The sequence below is a fragment of the Embiotoca jacksoni genome, unplaced genomic scaffold, assembly GCF_022577435.1.
Source record: "Embiotoca jacksoni isolate LCO1_2020_lvr unplaced genomic scaffold, fEmbJac1.0.p SCAF_2, whole genome shotgun sequence".
In the NCBI taxonomy this organism is placed as follows: domain Eukaryota; kingdom Metazoa; phylum Chordata; class Actinopteri; family Embiotocidae; genus Embiotoca; species Embiotoca jacksoni.
Window position 1 is genome coordinate 6925802 of NW_027185340.1, and position 22199 is coordinate 6948000.

General features: G+C 40.9%; 1 protein-coding gene across 3 annotated transcripts in view; it reads right to left on the minus strand.

Annotated features, from left to right (window-relative positions):
- The window catches only part of fgf14 (fibroblast growth factor 14), a 101298-nt gene that overhangs the window by 9924 nt on the left and 69175 nt on the right, over positions 1–22199 (minus strand). For all 3 annotated transcript variants that reach the window (XM_069154291.1, XM_069154292.1, XM_069154293.1), the window contains exons 2-3: positions 19738–19848; positions 18377–18480 (exon numbers count right to left, since the gene is read on the minus strand). In XM_069154291.1, the coding sequence (XP_069010392.1) occupies positions 18377–18480; positions 19738–19848 (215 nt within the window). The remainder of the gene's footprint in view (positions 1–18376; positions 18481–19737; positions 19849–22199) is intronic.

The following is a 22199-nucleotide window of genomic DNA, read 5'->3' on the forward strand; positions in this document are numbered from 1 at the left end:
AGAGTGATTGCTCACTACCCCACTGTGGAAACGAAGAAATTGTTTATTAATGCTGCCAGCATAAAACCTATTAATCCATGGAAAAAAGGTCAACCTCCAGAAAGCTGAGCTGCATTCACAATGTTAAGCTGTTCTCATATGTATAAGAGTCACGTCGGCAGTGTGTGCAGACAATGAGGCTTCGGCAGACCTGTCTGATTATCAAACTCAGAGGAGGAAGAGGAGACAGGGACCAAATGAGGAGAGACTCCAGTAAACAGCTGGATGAATTGGGACCACAGACAGTGTAAAGTTTTCGTTTTTCTTCTTCTTTTTTTTTTTTACTTTAAATGGTCTGAATCCACATGGCGTGACCAGAAGGATGTGCACAGATAAGAAACATATAAAAATAAAACAAATCAGATGATTATATTTATACCTTGAAGGTGCATTACAATAACTAATCAGAAACCTAAACTACAGGCAGAGTTTAGTATTAAAAGGTAAAGGGTCTGAGATAGTATTTTTTTGTGCAAAGCCTTTGAGAAACTACAGATTTGAGACTGAAACCAGAGGAAAGAAGTCAAAGTCACATGAAGGGGACTTCCGGGCGAAGCCTGAAAGTCAAAATGTCAAGTGTCTCTTGACTTTGTTCCTTGTCTTCACAGATCTCTGGATCTTTGCACAGATCTTTGAATAGCAAGAGTGTTGTCATACTTTCTAACAGATGTCTCATTCAGATGTGCTAAAAATACCATGTTTTATGAGGATAAAAAAAAAAAACATCTAAATGATGGTTGATTCATTAAGTCTCTGTGTAATATCAGAAAAACTGATTTAAAAAAACAACATTATTTTTAGCGACCAAACATGTGTGCACTTTATGAGGCTGCACTACATACTTTTTATTGGATTGACAAAATACAGTGACACCTTTAAAGTGTTTGGACACAAGAAGCACTTAAGCTTTCAATAAAGTGTCCCTGAAGGCAAAGACCCTTTAACACGGAACCAGTACAGCTCCCCTGGCTCATTACACACACACACACACACACACACACACACACACACACACACACACACACACAGAAATATTGTACACAAGTGTTGCTGTTCTCTGTGGGAGATGAACCCGTGGCATGCAATGTCCAATGGAGATTTAGGATCTGGGTTTAAAAATGTGCCAAGGGTGCCTTTTTCAGTGTGAAGTACTCTTCTGGTTGAGTAAGACAGTCCAGAAATGTCTTAAAGAGAATTCAATAAAAACAAAAAAACAAAATATATATTCTCTGATGCTGTCAAAAATGACTGGAGGGCAACTTAATGATGTCAGCAAAATGGATGATTAAACATCGTGTAATGTTAACTGCACTTCAGGCACAACTAAAAACAGGCAAAGTAAAAAAAAATTTTTTAAAAAGGAATCATGCACGTGTCACGTATTTGATTGAACCAAATCTGCAATCGACTGCACTGTAGGTAACTGTATTTCTATCTGAAATAGGATTTATGATAACCATTGAGTTGAATTGAAATATTCAAGGTTTTTGCTGTGAAATATTGAAATTAGGTATTTGATTTGATTGTTTGTTGCGTTAGTTTCAAATGCAATGACGAAAAAGCGGTCAGTCAGTACAGTACATTACATTGCATTACATTTAGCTGACGCTTTTATCCAAAGCGACTTACAATAAGTGCATTTCAACCATTAGGGTACAAAACCCAGAACAACAAGAATCAAGAAAATACAATTTCTTCAAGAAAGCCAAACTACAAAGTGCTATCAGTAAGTGCCATTTTAAGCGCTACTAAAGTCTGGAAAGGCAAACATGTTAATGCCATGGACTAAATCGTTGCATAAACAGTAAAGTCTGCAGGACTAAAATGCTTCGCTCATACTCGGTAAATAAAGCGCGACATCGTCACAGAGCCTGTTGGTGCACAAACACACAAAGCGCAGCCACCCATGCCTATCAGTGAGGGTTCAAGTGTGTGTGTGTGTGTGTGTGTGTGTGTGTGTGTGTGTGTGTGTGTGTGTGTGTGTGTGTGTGTGTGTGTGTGTGTGCGTGTCCACTCTGCTGCTGTTGATCCGTAAATTGGTGCCAGATTGGAGTCAAGGCGGCCAGAATTTTGCTAGATTGCCTCGTCATCTCTTGTCAGGCAACCCAGCAGTCTACCCTGTGCAACAAGCTGACAAGCAGATCTCAGACATGTTGCACACACACACACGCACACGCACGCACTCACACACACACGCGCACACAGACACACACACACACACACACACACACACACAAAAGCATAGACACTCATGAGGCAGAGTAACAGTGTGCACACAAGAAAAAAATAAGAGAGGTGTGTGCAGGTATGGAGCTGCTTCTCCTCTCTGTGTGTTTCTCTCTGCTGTTTGTGTTGTTTACACCCTTAGGAACAGTGTCCCAGTTTTTTGTTGGGTTTTTTTTTAAAGAGGAAGTGCATGTCCTCTTCTTGTAAATTCCCTTGTTTGCTGACTCTCTCGCTACTTTTTAAACACCTCCCTCATTTCAGCTCTCAAATCCAGGAAGCATTCATTTATATGAATAGATGACAAAATGTGAGGAGAGACCAACTTTTTGTTGCCTCTAATGATATATGAAACTGTACCACGTAAAACGTGTGTGTGCTGTTGCTGTTTTAACATTAGAGGAGTTGGTCTCCTGCTATGTCAGTGATGGTGCTCCATCACGAAGACACTGACGTAAGGCTAGGGACGATCTTTTTTTTGTCATCAAGTCAAATGAAAAACCTAAAGAAATGATTCAACTAACAAGTATCCGGTGGAATATGACAGCTGCATATGTAGCAATGAGTGTGTGCAAGCGTGCGTGATTGTATGAGGTTGTGTACTTCATACTTCGCAGACTTTTATATTCATTTGATATACTTTTATACTGCTATTCTTTTTTGTTTTATGGGAGCTATGCTCAGGTGACATGCCTGGAAATATTGTTGAATACCAGCACAATGACAATGAAGAAATTCCATTATATTGGCTGAATATCCAAAGCTTGATACTCTATATGTCTTTCCCTCTGTGCCATAGACTCCTATTGGAGTCCAAAAAACACTTCTTTCATCCCCACTTTCTCAGTAGGTGATTTAACTGGTGCCATAAATAGCCTTGTTTTTATTACCAAATGAGGTGTAAAGGAAACTATGTATTTGCGACAATTTTTGTCCCAGAGATTTACATCTTCCGTGCACTTCATCCTATCATCATGTTGGATTTGATCTTTTCATGAGATTAACTGACAGAAAAAGGAAAAAAAAAAAAAAGAAAAAAAAAGGAAAATGGATGACTCATGGATAGCCAGCTCTCCTGAACTATAAAATAATTTTCCATAGTCGTCTTTATATCATATCCTACACCTTTGTGCCTTCCTTTGGGAATGAGCTGAACTATGGCTGCAATATGCTCTTTTAACTCCAAATAAATCCCTCGTCTGGCTGAAGGATGAAGAGCTTTATTTTCAGATCAAATGCAGGTGCAATGCCATTTTCATCAGGCACACCTGCATTTTTGGGGGGTTTTGTTTGCCCTTTTGTCTTCTGTGACACCTTGCACTGAGTGGGTGGAATTGGCAGAACAGAAGTTGTGTTCATGCAGATAAAATGATGTGCAGAACAATTTTGGTGCCAGGTTTGGCATGAAATTCCCAGAGCACCATCTCTTATCACAAATCCTTGCACACTAAAATTTTCATGGTTTAATTCATGCCACATATGGAACCTGGATGATTCAGGGGGCCAAAAGCTTGACAAGGGTCGCAGAACATGGCAGGGATTTTAACGAGTTGCTGCCAAAGTAGTGGCAATGTGTGTTTGTTGCACACATTTTTTTTCTATGGGTTGTATATTAAATGTTGCCTTTTTCATAAAAAAAAAGAAATTAATAAGTACAGTTGTATATTAAAATGCCCTGCTGTGAGTGACTAATCAATGAAAAATAATGCTATCCATCGCTGCTTAGGATTAGTGAAAGCCTTTCTTTTTAGTTGATTATGTCATTTTTGCCCAAAACATGGCAACACGACTCATATGATTTCCATCTGCAATCTGTAATTTTAATTTCCTCTCTGACTAACTTTACAGTGCATATTGCTGGAATATGACAGGTGTCTCCATGATACAGCTTAACCTCCGCTGACTATTGTGGTTCATGGTGAGTGCCATGACCCTAAACCACCAAGAAGTCCTGCTTTTCTGCTGGTTAGTCAAGTGGAAACCCACTGTGACATCATCCACTGGTGTGTAAATGGTTTTGAAGCCTTTAGTGCGGCATTTCAGCTGTCGCCATCTTGGTTTGTTGGAACCAGAAGTGACCATATTTGGACGAGCTGTGGTGGAGCCAGCGGTAGATCTGACTTTGAACCCAAGGACTTTGTATTTTATGAGAGAAGTTGAGGCCCTTTGTGGCCCTCTGGGGTATTGCACTTTAAGGCATTACCACATTGGCTTTACTTTTCCGGCCCGAAGACATCCATTTCTACATACAGTCTATATACGGAAAAATCCCAATGATATATTTTGTCTTGTAAAAAGGATTGTAATTGATGGCCACATTCACTGATGTCCAAATTTAGCTCTAGGTCTACACATAGATCAAGCCAGACAGATTAGAGCTATCCGTGTTTGCGAGAGGCATGTCAGAAATAGCCATTAATGGTAATATTATGGAAGGGGGCACTAATGAGGTCATTCACTGGCGTGGGCTTTAGTCCAGTGCGTAATCTGGATGCTAGAGCATTACATAAAAAGACGTAACTACTGTTTCGCATTATGAAGTGATACCCAGGTTTTATCCCACGCTTACAACCACGTGTGTGATGAAGGATGCACATAAAGCAGGTTGTTGCAGCTGCACAGTAGTAAACCTGGAACAGCTCAATCTTAACGGCTACATTAGAACTGTGATTTCTTCAGACTTCCCCGTTCAATAAATCATAAGATGAGGGATTTGGATATCCCTGCTTACCTTTTAAATTTGACTGTAAAGTGACCGTTTCACAATGTCCGTTCGTCCTGGAACCTTGCTGACAAGCAGCCTGAGCACTCAGCCTGAGTGTGCGTGCATGAGGGGAAGACAGCAGAGGATTCCCCAACAGTCTGTCTCTCTCTCTGAGGATGAAATGTGGCGTGGCTACAGCTGGAGGGCTGAGTGAGTCTACCAGTCAGCCAGAGAGGAACCATGAGACCAACTGACCTGTCCATCAGTCGTTCAACCATAAGCTAAGTCCTGTCACTCACGCTGTCGGAGAGTTTGTTTTTCAAATGCCGCACACCGAATTCAAACAAACTGGACTGTGAATATGCAGAGACTCTCAATAAAGCTGTTGATGAGTTGTTGCTGGGCACACTGGGGTTGGGTAGGACTGCCATATTTGAGCTGGCGGTTATCACCAGCAGCTCAAAATGTCACCGAAGTTTGCCATCTTTCAACAATTAATAAAGGCAGGATCAAACTGTTGCAAAGCAGGCTTTAACCTGAAACTGAGGCATACATCTTTACTAACACCCAAACTCGTTCACTGTAACATTTTTATTTGCTGTCTTAAGGGCTTGTCCTTGACACAAATGTATCCAGACATTAGTTAAGCCCTGTAGAAATAGAAGTGATGTTAAAGTGTTCCTCGTGGCACATGGTTTTGCTTCACCGTGCTTAATAAACCTCATATTCCCCATTTACTTTTTGCATGCTCTGAGATTCCTCTTTTCTCTGCAGAGAAAATTCCTTAACACACAGCATGCTTGAGTTGACCAGGTCTGCTTTACCTTGACTGTCAAACACATAAAGCAGAACTACTGACAGGACAACGAAATAGATCATCTGTCTTTGGTCTAAGGTGTTCTGTTACCAACTGAACTAAATGATCTTATGCTGAAACATGGTGTCTATTATAGACAACCTACAATGAGCATAGACGTTAACTATGTAAACACCTCCGGTTCAGATAAGGTCTATGGTCCCTGCTCCCAGGTGACGACCTTTCAACGACCCCAAGCAGAGATTTCACGAAGACTACATTTCAAAGAACTGCTCTTTGGTGCATAACAGTACACAACATGGAGTTGCATGGGGAAAAAAACATCCTCTTGTTTCTCTCGGGAAAAGGTTTGTCAAAATCCCTACATTCTGTAAGTGTTTCCGCAAAAGACCCCAATCATTCCACAAAACTGCAGATAAAAATCACTCCTTTGCTGGCGTCGGCGTGAGAGAAATGTTTACTTTCCAAATGCAAAGGCCAGAGGTGTTGAAGGTCTTATAGTGGCCAAGCGGATATTCAACCCTTTCTTGTGTTTTTATATAAAAGTCAAACAAATGTGAGCTTCTGTTGGCCCTGTTTCCTTATCTGAATGGCTGTTTAGTGGAATAGTAAGCGTGGGTGTGTCGCACAATAACTCCCTCTGACCTGCTGGCCTCTGCAGTGAAGCTGTGGTGAAAGCGTCGTAAGCACAAGATAATGCCGTACAAATGTTTACGTGTTTAAACGTCGCAGCTATTTTTACTCGAGCTTAGAGATGATACTTTCCACACAGAATAAATATAATCCTACACGCAGATGTCTGATAACTATAAAATAAAATATATCACCATTCTGCATGAAGTATTAAGAGTATAACTCAAAGACAGATAATGTATTTATTGCTTCAGAAATACAGTGCGTATACACAATTACACTTTCTAGTGCTCCTGCAGCAGCTGTTGTGTTGACTGGTTCACAGTGTGAAGAACATACACGGTGGAGGCAGGCTTAGCTCTGATTTAAGACAATGAATTTCCATGATTTACAACCTTTCTGCTAGAGCTCTCCTTGTATTGATTTTTACAACTTCAGGGATGAAGCTTGATAAAATGTTACTTTAATTTCACGGGTGGAAACAGAAAAGGAAGATGGATTCTTGTGGAGTAAAAGAGAGGACCACGGCGGCTATTACGCCTGCAGGCGGGCTGAACACTGAGGGCTTTTCTGTCACAGCAAAAGAACCTCCATCCTTCACACATACACCCACACTTTGATACAGCTATTGAAGAACAGCTTGAACAAGATTTGAACCTGCAACCCCGTGGGCATGACACAAAAGTCCTTCTCAGGCTTAAACCACGATGAAATAGCCCCATAACAGATTTTCACTCAAAAATCCCTGTGTTTTGCAAATTCCACATTCCCACATCTAAAAATGGTGGTATTTCCTTCACTGCAGTTTATATTTTGGTAATTGAGGTCCACTTTAAGCAAAGACTGAATTTCTTCCTGTTAAAAGGCAGTTTTTCCTTCCCACTGTCGGAGATTTTTCTTCCTTTTAAAGGGGAGTTTTTTCATCCCAACCGCTCACGTGGGAACTGTTGAATTGTTGGTTGTAAAGTTCTATTGTAAGGACTTTACTATGTTAGGAAATAACCTATTGTGTTGTGATTTGGCACTACATGAACAAAGTGAATTGAATAGTTTTTTTTACCCTTTGGTGAGATTTGAAATAAACACTGAATTAAAAAGTAAATAATAATAATTGGAAATAATCAATCATTGGCAAACTAAGAGCCTGTGTGTTGGTAATGGGAGGAACTCTCCTCTGGCCCTGTGCTTTGTTTGCCTTTGTTGGCTCCCACAAGGTTAAACAAGCTCATTAGGGTTGGCTAAGTATATGCATGTCTGAACTGTGATAAAAGAACTAAAAATACAAAGTAGCTAGCCAAGAGGACTGCTAAGTGCACAGTCTGGAGTGAGTTTGCAAATGATCAGCATGATGTTACTGTTTGGATACTGACTTCCAGAGCACTACTTGTTGCTCTATGACCTCTCATCACTCTGGTGCTCATTTGCACATAACACTGCTCTTGAGGCAACAAGCACAAGTGACCCATTTGTATTTGCATGGTGCTTGACATTTACACACTGGAAAAGCAATTAGGCCAGAGCTCGGGTCATTAATACGGCGAACAGGCTAGATGTGTTTGCTCTGATAGCTACTGCAATATGCATTCATGGGGAAGTGACAATGGTGCCATCTGCATTTCTACATAGCAACATATCCTCCGTGAGTCTCATGGAGGAACAAAGATGAAAATCTGAATTCCCAGTTCTGCGCGCCTACTCTTCTTCTGTTTCTCCTTTATTGTGCTGCTCAGTGGTGTAAACACGCACTTTCAGTCACACAAACAAACCCGTGCACTCTAAAAGTGCCTCTTTGTTTTGTCAGAAGCCGCCTGAATCTGTGCTTTATAAGAATCCCACACTTTGAACATGCATTTTCAAGCTGTTTCAAAGTAAAAACAAGATAAAACAGGCAATAACTCTGGAAACAAGGAGACATTAACGGAGGCTCATAGTGTTTGGTTTGCTGCTTGTTGATGCCAATCCGGGACACTAAATGCTGACATGCAGACATTTTTAAAATAGTTGAACCAATAGAGTGGCAAGTGGAAAGTCATCATGAATTAATAGTTCATGTCTGCATGCTGCTGTTTAAAAAAACACAACGCTGACATGTCTATTCAAATGAATAACTTAAAAAAATGCAGTTTACAGCTCTCCAACTGAATTAATATGTAGTTTCTTTTTTTTTTTTTTTACAATCTAATGAACAACGCAAACCACCTGAACACAAAAGACAAAAATAAATGCACATTGGTGGTTGGCAGGTGACAGTGGCGCTGTGCGGTTTCATCCCAAACGATGATTGGTGGCCACTTCGGACAGATTACTGGCAAACAAATCAAGAATGTTCCTAAAAACTATTGAGACTTTTGTAGTTGTCAAAAATTATGATTTACCCTGTGTAATTGAATAAGTTAAAAAATGTCCATTACTAAGCAGAGGGTACGCCAATCAACGGTGAACTGTCTGTATCAAATGATTTAATGTGTGACAAAGGCAGAAAAGAGAAAAGAGGAACGTGTGCACTGTGGCTTTTCCTACAACAGACAGTTAAACCTGATTAAGTCTTACTGTGCGTGCAGCTTCTCTGTACATACTGAAACAGTTATCAAGAGGAGGCATAAGGAAGACCTCAGGCAACGTGGTGTCATGCAGGTATAACCGCACTGCAGAACTTCATCAGCAAAACATATTCACTGATATTCTGTTTCTAAAAACAAGTGTGTTCCTTTAAAATAAGTTCCATTGTCATAATGCTTTCTCTAAGATGACTTAATGACTTAAAGCTTAGCCGTTTTCAGTGCAGTTGACAAAGCCGATATCCACTTCAAATGCACACTTCGGGACGGCCTTGTTGAATGTTGACATGAAACACAGTCTTATATTGCATTGCCAAGCTCCTGTAAGAAACTGTGTCAAAAAAATGAATACATAAAAAAAAAATATATATATATATATATATATATATATAAACATTATTTCAGTACTCGTGGTTAAGGAACATACTGTACCACATAACCGCAACATCCATGGTTAAACTATGGTTCATCAGGACCTCATTTCATTCCTCTCCCTCGTCTTCCTCACTTCCTGTCTGCATTTCGACAAAACGACTTGTGTTTTTCCATTGATTTTTCCAACCATCTCTTGGGGCATTTTAAATTTATTTTAGGTGTTGTTAAATGGCCTTCAAACGACCGAGGTTTATTATTTATTAATGGTTAAATGGGGGCATTTAGTCTGATTGAAAAGCAACCACAGCACAAGCCCACATGAATAGATTAAAACTCCCTTGTGGAAATTAGCGTATCTAAAGACAATCTCTTATAATCCCAGAGAGGAGATGGGATTCATAACATTTCCAGTATCCTTTCATTCAACAGCTGCAGGGAACACAAATAATAATCCGCATGTGAGATGAGGCGTTCATTAACCTGCCACGGTAATGAAATTAATACAATGATATTGTTGGATGTTATTCCAAAAAGCTGTTGGTTTTGTTCGATGGTTTTCTTGTTGATCGTAGCAGAAGGAGCAACAGACAAACGGGGGCAACCAGCAGAGGTTGTCTACGCGCTACATTGATTATATTGACCACAGCAGGGCTTTCCCTGCCAAACACCTCTCGGAGTTCCCTCTGCCCTTTTTCTCTCTCCAAACTCTTGTTCTCCCAACCAGTCCATGCACAATTTCCATTGTTTCCTGCCTCCTCATTATCTGTCAGCAGCACACAATTCCAATAGTTTTTTCCTGCAGCATCCATACCAACTAACCAGTGCCTGTGTGTTTTTTTTTGGCCACTTAATTTTAATAGAGATGTGAGCATTATCCCCAAAGCATAAAAGAGATTCAGGGTAAGTTCTAGCTGACAGATTGATAGTTAGCTAATGGCCACCATAGTAAAAGTCAGTACTGTGGGAGGAGAAATGGAACATGCTTCTATAAGGAAACAGTTAAGAAAAAAAAACAAAACGTATTTTTTTATGCAGAAGAGGAATATCTGCGAGGCTCAGAGAGGCTTGCACAGGCTCTGAGCTCAGCCAGCACACACGTTGCTATATTTATGCAACTCAGGTTTTGTTGAGTACAACGCTGGGTGATAAAGGCAATGGCACTGTGCAACGTTAAAAGGTGGGGTCATTACCGAATCAAAGCACTAAAACAAAGATACCAGATGGCAGAACTAGAATGTAGAATGGAGCAGTTCAAAAAGTGACTTGTAGTGGAGAGTTGATTATAATAACGCTTAAAAACTATGTAAAAGAAAAGGCTGCACCTCTGTTTGCTTTCTAAAGTTTCTTTTGGCCACCTTTTGGTTATATATCGATCCATCAATGTCAGGTTTTAGGAAATAAATCGTAAACAACGAGTAGATCGATTGGTCTGTAAGCATGGGACAGAAAGTGTGGGTGAACAAAAAAACCTGCCAATCAGAACCCAGACACGACCGAAAGACGTCGGTTTAATGTCTTTGCCAGATGTTCAAATGTCTTCCAGAATGATATCGAACCCATCTTGGACGTCCGTGGATGTCTCGAGGGTCCTACTCAAACTCAGAAGTATCAGAACCAGCAGAGTAATTGTGTAAAAAGTTAGGCTATAATACATGATTGAATGTTTTATTGTATATAACTGATTGTCAAGAAGCTAAAAAAAATTAGCCACTTATAATGAAGCAGCTGATGAGAGCACGACTTCGACCTCGGTACTATACAAATCAAAGTTGTTATCGGAGGAAACCTTGCAGGGATCTCACTTGAAATCCACTCATTCATTCAATCATAAATATGTGTCATGTAAACCAGTGATTCGGAAAACAGCTGCTGTGGCCCACTTTTAATTGCTTTCAATAAACTGGGGAATAACAGAGGAGGACACGTGATATTAATAGACCTTAAGCTGTTCACCTGGAAAGACATGGTGGACAAACCAGCTGTGTTGTGTATTTATGATTTATTGTTCAGCGGTCTAATCCCCACAGGTACAGCCAAACACAGTGTGTGTGTGTGTGTGTGTGTGAGGGGGGGGGGGGGGCTCCCTGTGTTAGGCCAGGTAACTCACTGCCGTGATGCAAAACTCTTCCTTCCTCTGGCTCAACTCAAACTACAGCTGCACAGATCGAACCGACACGCTTCTGCAAGGAAGGAAGATGTCGGACAAAAATATTCCAACAGAGTGTAAAGTAATTTATAACAACAGCGATATTAAATGGCTGAAGGACTGCTCGATCTATTCTTATCCCGCCTCGGCCCCGGCCAGCAGTTCACCAGTTCAGTTTTGACGCCTACCTCCAACCTTGTTGTTCATTAATGCATGAAGCTGCTCTCCCTCCAGCCCTTCTGACTGCTTCCCTTCCTGACACTGACACTGCATTAAAGGTGGGAGAGAGCAACACTTTGGAAATAATGAGGCTACCCCCACCTCAGCTCTGAGGCTGACACTCCTCCAGAGGCGAAATCATCTGAGTAATTACTATAGGTACCTGAGATCTGTGGGAATATGAAAATATTGTGGTCAGCACCCTTTCACAGTCTTTGCTGCTAGACTACTATGTTTTTAGGTGTCTGCTGGTTTGTTTTAAGACATAAAGGCAACTTTTAATAAGCATAGTTAAAAAAAATGACAGTTACATGTGCTTTAATCCCTGAATGATGATGCAAAAAATTATTTAGAGGTGCCACATTTGAAAGCAGGATGTCAGCTTTTTATTATTTTCTGTTTCAGACTAACAGTGAGTCTCCCACCTTTTTCAGAATGCATTACATTGCATTTATATGGATATGTATACATAATTATGCTCTATATGCTCCAAATACATAGAATAGCTTTATTCATTTTAGGATAGGGTTCAGTCAATTTTCTTTTCTTTTTTTTTTTTTTTTTTTTTTAGCCCTGTTAAGTTTATCCAATTAGCATCTTGCTTATAATAAGCTCACACTGAGTGGCAACCCACCTTGATGTCACCCATTGGTTTGTTATCTGTCGGGGGTTTTTTGGAGCCAGAAGTGACCGTATATGGATGAGCTAGGGAGGATCGGGCAGGTGGATCTGCCTCAGAACCCCCAGGCCTGTAGCCTGGATTCCTCGACTGTGGCTCACAGCTTCAATTTTATTCGCTGTGATAACCGTCTGTAACCCGGCTCGTATTAGCACTAGAAGGATGGACCAATCAGCGAGTAGTGTTGGTGGTTACCTGCGTTTGTCCCGCCCCTCCTTCACTGGGATTGGACGGCTGGTGGTGGTATTACCGCACATTAAGCGTTCAGCACAGAATAAACGCTCAACAACTCGTCAAGTTGCTGCCGTTTATTTAAACAATTTAAAAAACATGCTGTACTCAGGAAAAAAATGCTTTGGTGGACAATTGTCGTAGGTAGTTGCAGCGGTGCCAGAGTGTTGGCTGGTTTTGGTGCATGCTGATAAAATGAACTGGAGGTCTACGCCAGCAGGATGGAACAACTACAAACGCTTCCCTATGGAGGGTGCCCAGACCCATATATTAACAGAGTGTAATCTGGTTTGGGTTCGCACCAGACTACCAGGCTCGCCCACCTGTACCAGAAACCTGACTGCACCTCAGACATAAACCATAACTCCTTTTGAGGCCTGATATCTAATTAATGATGGAATTATTTTCAGAAAGACCACCCAAACACTGATCAGAAGGAGTTAATTTAGCAAATAGGACATAATGACTTGTTGAAAAAAAATCCATTTCGTTTTTTTAAATACCCTGAGTCTTCTGTGGTTTCAAACTGAAATATTTAAAAACTGCTTCACCACCCATGAAATGTCATCTTTGCAAGACATCCAGAGAAGGGTGTCCCTGGTGGGCAGAAAATTTGAGAGAAGCGTTAGAAAAACAGCCTAAGAGGTCGGGAGATGAATAAGAATGTTGGTAGGAAAATATCAAATACCCGAACCCAGGGGAATCCTGGCTTGAGCATTTTTCAAAAGAATCACTTGGTTTCACGCCACTGACACTGAAAAAAGTGCTCCTCTTTATTCTTCCCTACACTCAACCACCATGCACTGTCATTTTCATATTGATGTAAACTGAAGGATCCCTCCCATCAAGCTCTTTGGAGCTTTCATACAGCCTGAACTGGTCGCGACAGGAAACAGATTCCCTCAGTCTTTTGTTCTCACACGGCCAAAGATATAGCCTTTAACAAGTGAAGCTAAAGCTACCGCACTGTTCCAGATTGGCCCTTTCAAAGACTCCATTTCTAAAAGGACCACTCAAGTGATGTGGCAAGTCAATTTGACAATCATGAAAGGTAGCACTAACAAGTGCAGGCTCCTGATAAAGAAAGCCTGCAGTGAGAGACTCCAGTGAAGTGAGGAACGGGGAACAAGTTCTAAAGAAAACCAGCCAACCATGTCATGCCGAACCTTAACACTTGAAAGACGGTAGGAGACTCTATAAGCAGGACAGTAAAATGACAACAAATTCAGCACAAGGGAGTTGCATTCTCTGCTACCACAATTTCATCATGTGTAACAAAGCTATACAATCCAACACTTCCTTGTTTGCTTTTAGGGATGTAATGTAGTAGTCCCTGCAGAACAATTAAGGCTTTTATGTTTTGTCTCATTTGAATGTGTCTGTTTTTGCAATAAGAGTTCAATTATAGCTATCTCGAGACTTTCCTAACTCCCATTTCTGTTACCTTCTATGACAAGCTGGGAGAATTACCTCTCTTCTTTTTAGATTTGAGAAGAAATCCAGGGAGCAGCCTGGAGGAGAAATTAGCCAGGAGTTTATTGGCTCAGATACAAAAGGAGCAGATTGAAAAGGGGTGAGATGATTGAACTCGCCTTTATTCCGTGGTGTGTCCTTTGTGCCAGGCTGCACAGTCACTTTGATGCTATCTCTGTCAGTTGAGCCGCACACAGTGCCTTGGGTGCCTCACACAAAAGAATATGATGCACCACCAGAGGACCTGAATGGGTTTTCCATCTATTTTCTGAAAGAGTGGAACTCTGCCTTTGATTCACTTTGAGTGTCACTCATTATCAGAGTACATCATCATAGTAAAAGCCTCAGTAATGTATTTAACATCGTCACTGAATACAACTGCCAAGTGAATTGTGCTGAATGAAAATGACCTGGCTTTAGAGAAATTAAGAATTGAAAATTAATCATTTTTCAGATAAATATATCTCGTATTTTGCAGATGATGTGGAGATCACAAATCAATGTTTTAATAATTAATATAGCCGTTAAAGTACCGTCTGAAAATGTGAGCGCACTAAAATCAAACACCCCAAATGGGTAGAAAAGGTCGACTGCCAGATTGTCGCTTGTGAAGGAACAGTGATAATGGGAGGAATGGTTGTACCTTGCTTACAGAGGAGAAGAGAGGAGGCAGAAAGGAAGGAAGGGGTGGTGGAGATGGTGGAGGATGAAGAACATCTTATAAGGCTGCCATTAGCGGACTAATTCACAAAAAGAGACCTTTGAGTGGGTGGTTGGATAGTTGAGGTCTGATCAAAACCACCATTAGCACAGAAATAAGCTGCAAATGGACCAGGGAGGAACACGGCACTTCGACTAAGCACAACGAGACCCACTTCGCAGCACATATGCTTGGTCTGAACATGTCAAGAGGCTGCTGGACAAAATAACAAAAACACTTGATCTAACGTAATCCCAGTTACGACCACCGCCGCAGAAAAAGAGGGGGTGGGGGGGTGGAGAGGTTAGCTTGAATGCCAGTTAGCAGCGTTTATCAGCTATTAAGCACGTCTGGCAATCAACACTATGTACGAGCTTTCACAGCAACAATTTTCAGCCTACCACTGAGATGGCAAACCATCAGCGATCTACTCACAACTGTCAAAAACACTTCAGCATGACAAGTGGAGCGGCATGAAAAATCATGCGAACGTATGTCCCAGACAGACACATACACACATCTAACCAACAGAGATGTGGAAGGTTGACAGTACAGCACTGACACGTGACATAATTGAACCACTTTCTGCGATCGGTTTTAAATTGTAAATGAGTGACTCAAGTGATTGTGTGAACGTTCTACACCAATTTTCTTATCGTGCAGACAGATTTCGTGTTTTGTAAGTTTTATTGTTTGTCTAAACGTTGGAGTTATCCTGCGTACACATGGGAGCCCATGCAAAAAGAGGGAAGTGTTAAACAGCCTGTACAAATGAGGGCTGAATAAACTTCGTGAAAGAAAAACATCTTGATTACAGTGTCTGCATCTTTATGATTGAATATGAAAATCGACATACTATTTTTTATGGGAACATCTCTGCAATCAAATGTGTTGTTGTGTTGGAGTGTGTGTTTGCAGATGGAAAAAAGATTGCACAATTAGGTCTCCTAGTGTGTTTTGCATTGTAGTCTATCCATAGTTAGTATATATTAATTTATAATCCCTACTGTGCAATTCCATAACAAAATCCACAGGATTCTAGGTCAATCCTCTCCAAATGAATTTCATTTCATGGCTGAAGTCAAGCCGTGATTAAATGTTAGACAATTCCACTGGAATACCAGCACAGGAAGAGAAGTAGCCCCTCTAAACCTCTCAGGTAATTAGATGGAGTACAATAAAATGGCAATTTCTGGTTCCGCGCTCTGGGGATTAGGACCATGAGGACAGCAGAAGGAAGAAGAGACAGTGACTCTGATGGATACTCCTGTCTGGGAGAGGGGCGCTACTCCCAATGTTCTTCCTGCTGATTGATTTGAATGACTGGGAGAGACTAGCAGCGCTATCTGTGTGGGTGAGGTCTTATCACTCCCTCGGCTGTCTAGCCTGCTGAACGCTAGTATATTTTGAAGAGAGGTAGTCAATAGTGGTGGGTGACGATGTAGTGGGAAAAAAAATGGCTGCTCCAAAGATGTCCTACCACTGCTCCAAAATAGTTTTGCTCTGATAACATGTGCTAAACATCTACTGTTTGTCACATAATACCAGCATTCTCTATTAATAACGTACATATAATTAAGCTTTATAGATCACTAGATTAAAAAAATATGCATGAAGGCAGATCCCATGTGAGAGAGCTAAACATCTGCTCCTCCTGAATTATGTAATGTAATGCAAATGTATTTTCATATAGAAAACTCTGGGGGCATTAATGGGATCCCTAATCCTGACTGAGATGCAATAATCAATGTGGTAAATATTAATGTTCAGATCCGATTATTGGAAAAAGTGTCTTGCTTGACGTGAAAATTGATGATTTAATACATATCTACATACATATCTGAACTGCTTTCAATATACATGTAAAACGTACACTCACCAGCCACTTCGTCCGGAACAACTGCTCATTTATGCAAATATCTAATCAACCAATCATGTGGCCGAAACTCAGCGGATTTAGCCATGTAGACATGGTGGTGACGAGCTACTGAAGTTCAAACAAAGCAGCAGAACAAGAGGAAAAAGGTGATTAAAAGACTTTGAATGTTTCTTGATTGTTGGTAGCAGAAGGGCTGGTTTGATTATTTCGTAAACTGCTGATCTACTGTGATTTTTCATGTTACAACAATCCAAAAATCATCCAGTGAGCAGCAGCTCTCTGGGCTGAAAAGCCTTGTTGATGGCAGGAGTCAAAGAAGAAAGGTCCGACAGCTTCAAGCTTTTTGAAAAGGCAATAGTAACTTAAATAACCACTCGTTACGTCCAAGGTACGAAGAAGAGCATCTCTGAACGTACAACACGTCGGACCTCGAAGCAAACAGGCTTCAGCAGCATCTGAGACGGTGGGAATGGGCTCAAGTTTGACAGTGGAAGATTGGAAAACTGTTGTCTGGTCTAATGAGTCTCCATTTCTGCTGTGATATTCCGATGTAGGGTCAGAATTTATGGTAAACATGAAGGCATGGTTTGATCCTGTCTTGTATGAAGATTTCAGGCTGCTGCTGGTGGTGTACTGGTGTGAAGGATGTTTTCTTGGTGCAGTTTGGATCCTTTAATACCAACTGAGCATCATTGAAACACCACAGCCTACCCGAGTATGATTGTTGACCCTGTCCATCTCTGAAAGTCCAGAGTGTACCCAGCCTCTAATAGCTATTTACAGCAGGATAACACAAGTCACAAGGCTCATATCACCCCAGATTGGTTTCCTGAAAATGACAGTGTTCACTTAACTGAAATAGCCTCCACAGTCACCAGATCTCAATCCAATAGAGTCTCTTTAGGATGTGATGGAACGGGACATTCACATCATGGAGGTGCTGCCTACAAATCTGCAGCAGCTGTGTGACGCTATCATGTTTAAATTATCAAAATCTCTGAGGACTGTTTCCAGCAGCTTGTTTAATCCTGCCACCAAAAAAAAGAGGCAGTTCTGAAGGCATAACTGAGTCCAACCGGGTAGCAGCAAGGTGTACTTGATGAAGTGTCTGGTGAGTGCATAACACATACAGCACAGACTAGAACATTATTGACATAATACTTCATAATTTTGTGTTGTTTTTGCGGTATTTGTGCACAACCGAACCGAACTATTGTCTTTAAACAAATAGAATAAAAACAGAATAAGAATACTGAACTGAATATAATAAAATACAACAGAACAGAACAAAACTCAATAGAACACAACAGAACAGGGAAAAACTGAATATAATAGAAAATAAAATAGAATAGAATAGAAAAAACAGGACAGGACAGAACAGAATATAATATAATAGAACAGAAAAGAAAAGAAACCAATAGAATAGAATAGAATAGAATAGAATAGAATAGAATAGAATAGAATAGAATAGAATAGAATAGAATAAAACAGAATAAAATAATAATAATAACTGTATTTATATAGCACCTTTAAAAACAGAGTTTACAAAGTGATCTATAGAGAAGCAAAGCATAGTCATACATAACGTCAATACCGGTAAACATTTAAGAAAACAGGAGGTAAAAAAGACCATACCATAAAGGTAATGAATACAAGAAAACCAAACAAATAACCAAAATAGAATAGAATAGTGTTCTTACTGATGTGTACAGATGGCCCTCCCCATTCATGGCGATGTATAACCCTGTCTTCACGGACTGAATGGCGACAACTCTGAGGCCCACAGGAATAAGGTTGAATAAAGCTGGAAAACACACAGGTAAAGAGGCAAACACAAAAATATCACCAAACATCATTAACACACACACACGGTCCTAACATTAACTAAACATGAAATACAGAGGGAGGGGAAAACATTAGAGCACAATTCATCATCTGAGTAAAAGCTGCCGATCATTAATGCTTCACAAAGAATAGATGATGCAATTGCTCACTGTTGTATTTGGGTAATGGCTGAAGACGAATTGCAGGCTTGGCTGGTGGACGCGACTAGTCGAGCATAGTCTCGGCCACCCAGCGCTACCTCAGAATCAGTTGTAATTGGTGCCACCGCTGGTGTGTGGCAGATTTAATAGCACCTTTGTTGTTGTAGCAGACTCCTTGGGTCTGGGAGGTAATGGCTATTGTTTGTACTGGTGAGAAACAACAGGTCTGGACTGGCTGTGACATTAAGTATGTGTGGAAAGGAGAATTAAAGGCACATAATAACCTCTGCAGACCCTGTAAGTAATTGATGTTGGCCGGTTCGTAGCCTGGGAGACAATCGGTGGGGGATAAATGTGCAATCATTGGATTTTTTTTTTTTTTTGGTGACTTCAAATTCAATTTTGGTCAATTTTCAAAAGTCTAACGTAGAAACAGTCGATGACAGCGCCTGATCAACTGTGCACACTATCTATGATGCTCACTGTTTCAATAACTCCCTTCAGCCTCTCAGACGTGACATGTGCCACATCTCCTCATGCTGACAGGAGTAAGTGACACAATGTGGAGTGTCAGGCTAGCGTTAGCACCAAGCACTGGAATCAAATTAACCACCTAGCCTGAAGTGCAAGAGGAGCAGTGCCAGAACAAGCTAATAATACCGTTCTCTCCCCGTTAAGCCCACTGTTTCCTGGTCCACTTTCCCTCTCGGAGAAGGGGGACAAATCTGTGTGATCCTGTGGCGGCATTTTAAGAAGCCAATTTCGCTCCAATGACAAAAAAATTAGAGGATAGCCCGAGGGTTAGAGGAGGGTGACTGTAGGGTTGACGGCTCATTTTCTGCAATCTAGAAACAGGAAGTAATCCTCTCCAACGGTTACATTTTACGGTGTTTAAGTGTAATTCAGTCTGCAAGTCTACTAAAAAGGAAACTACTGTATATAATCAAGGTTTTAAATGATGAGAGTTTGCTGGGAAATGGTTCACCATGTCCTCTCTTAGCCATTTGTCGAACATTTTTCACACACCTATCAAATGTTTGACGTAAAAGTCCGACAGATACGGTCACGGTACTCACAGGAATTACTGCTGTCATCCTTGGTCCCATCAAGAGAGCCATCGGGGTTCATTTGCAAGTAGTATCCCTGCCTGCAATATAACCTGGTCACTATACCCTTGAGCTGGGGATCTGCAGGGAAGAAAAAGAGAAAGAACAGGGAGAATGATTAGGAGTCCAACAGCAAACCAAATTACACTTATTATCTCAAATGAAAGACAGGATTCTTTACTGTAATATGTTGTGTTTTGAGGGTCTTTACTGCCAAACCCCATGAAACAGTGGCAAACTATTGTGGCTCTTTTCACAGGCAAATCCGAGCACCAACTTTCCGGGCACATAAGCCACATCCTGCTCAGAGATAGACCATCCAATTATACGCGGCAGAATTAATCTGTGGTCGCCTGACTCCCATAATGAACCCAACAGCACCCTCTCTGGGTCCTCAGTGTGTAGGATGTGAGAGTGTCTCGGCTCTGTCTCTTTCAGCTGACCCTACCGGGGGAATGAGCCACATATCTACTCTAAATAAATCAGCACCGTGGTTGAATTGCCCGGAGCCGCCGCAGCTCAACGAGTCATGTTGTAATTTAGTTGGCATTTTGTGGGATTGTAATAACGTGACGAAAAGTGAAAGTGAAAATGTAAAAAGAAAAAAAAGAAAAAAGTATGAGACTGAAAAGGACAGGTTTTAATAAACCTGTGTGTGGGTGCATATTGGGATGTCTGGGGAAAAATATTGCTTGTGCCCAAGCAGTATGACAATATTTCTTCATCTGTGTGCGTGTGTATGTAGGCGTGTGTGTGATATTGGGGTCATGTACCATCAACATTAAACTTATTGTTGAGACAGCCATCACACCAGATTTCATTCTAAGAAAGCCCTGGGGCGGTGAACAATCAACCTCACCTGGACCTAAACCATGTTCCCGGCAAGCTACTGTGTGCATGTGTGTGTGTGTAGGTGGGGGGAGGGGGAGTATGTGTCATAGACAGAGAAAGAAAAGAGAGCGAAGGTGGCCACAGAGGACAACTCAAGAGGTCTTGCAGAGGGCAGAGTCAGACTTTTTTTTTTTTCCTGTTGGCGTTCGGCTCAGGGCATTCTCCTCTGAAATGGCTTTGCCGGGTGACGGCATTAGGCTGCTTTGAGACCTTTTCCCCGCTGCCTGAAAGGGGCAGAAAATGCCTCTCTGCCGGTGCATCCAAGCAATACCGCCACGGCATTCACCGCTTTGTTGCCTCACCAGAACAATGAAAAGGTGGCTACAGCAGAAGCTGACTGTCGGTGCCTCTGCTGTGCGTGATGCAGGCTGACAGGACGGTGACAGTATCTCTCTGGTTTACAATAACACTGAGGCCAGTCAAAACTGTAGCAGCTATTCAGCCTGAGACAGATGTCACTGAGCAGACATCATCCTCTGTCCATTTACTGTTTAATACCTGATGAATGTAGAATACTACTGGCATCCTTTTAATGTCCTCCGTTATCCTTTATATATATTTATTAAACAGTCTCATGATGAATAAAAACTGAGATAAAATGTCAAAATGTTGACGTAAAACATCAAAGGTGCAAGTTTCTCCTGTAATTTATTTGACGTCTCATTAATTTGGTTATTACGATTTCATTTATCCTCATTCATTTATATTTTTTTCATCTTTTGGTAGAAATTAACTACAGTTGGTTCATAAAATGTCAGAAAACAGTAACAGTTTCTGAGCCCATTGTGACACCTTCAAATGTCTTGTCTTGCTCAACTATTCAAACCTCAATTATTCGATTTACAATGATTTAAAAGGAAGAAATGTAAGCACATTTCTGGTTAGAGAAGCTGAAACAGACAAACATCTGGAAATTTAGCTTAATACGTGACCTGAACGACAGAAAATTAACCAACGTATCAATTCAGTTGGAATTCAGTGTTAAAACAAAACAAAAAAATAAAGTCTAAAGTAAAACAATAGAAGACTGCAATGGATCCATTTATAGAAGACTGAGACACTCAAGAAATACTGTTTGTGCTCAAGCAGCGCAGCAATATCTCTTAACTTTCTGCGACGAGTAGACTAACTGATTAATCCACTAAATATTTCTGCACTTCTGTACTTTGTATTTCAGACAGTATTGCATCAAAACGATGGTTGTCAAGTCACGTTGAAGCTACTAGAGTGGGAAAAAAACAAAAATTTAAATCCACTACTGCCTTTTTTGTAGCGCTCTCAACAATTATTTTCAATTTAATCTTAATTAATCAGTTATGGTTTCAAACGAGCCAAAGTTTGTTACGCACCGGTCAGTCCTACAGGAGACTGTGTCAGTGCCACGTTTTGCCTCACCGAGGCATGAAAGGCATGACCGTGGTCAAACCAGAGGGTCATGTGATGGAGGTCGTGTGACAAAGTACAAAGATTGATGAAGTCAGAGTAGTGAAAAGGTTGTGGGCGGTCGGACGGAACAAACACATGACTTTCGCCTGGAAGAA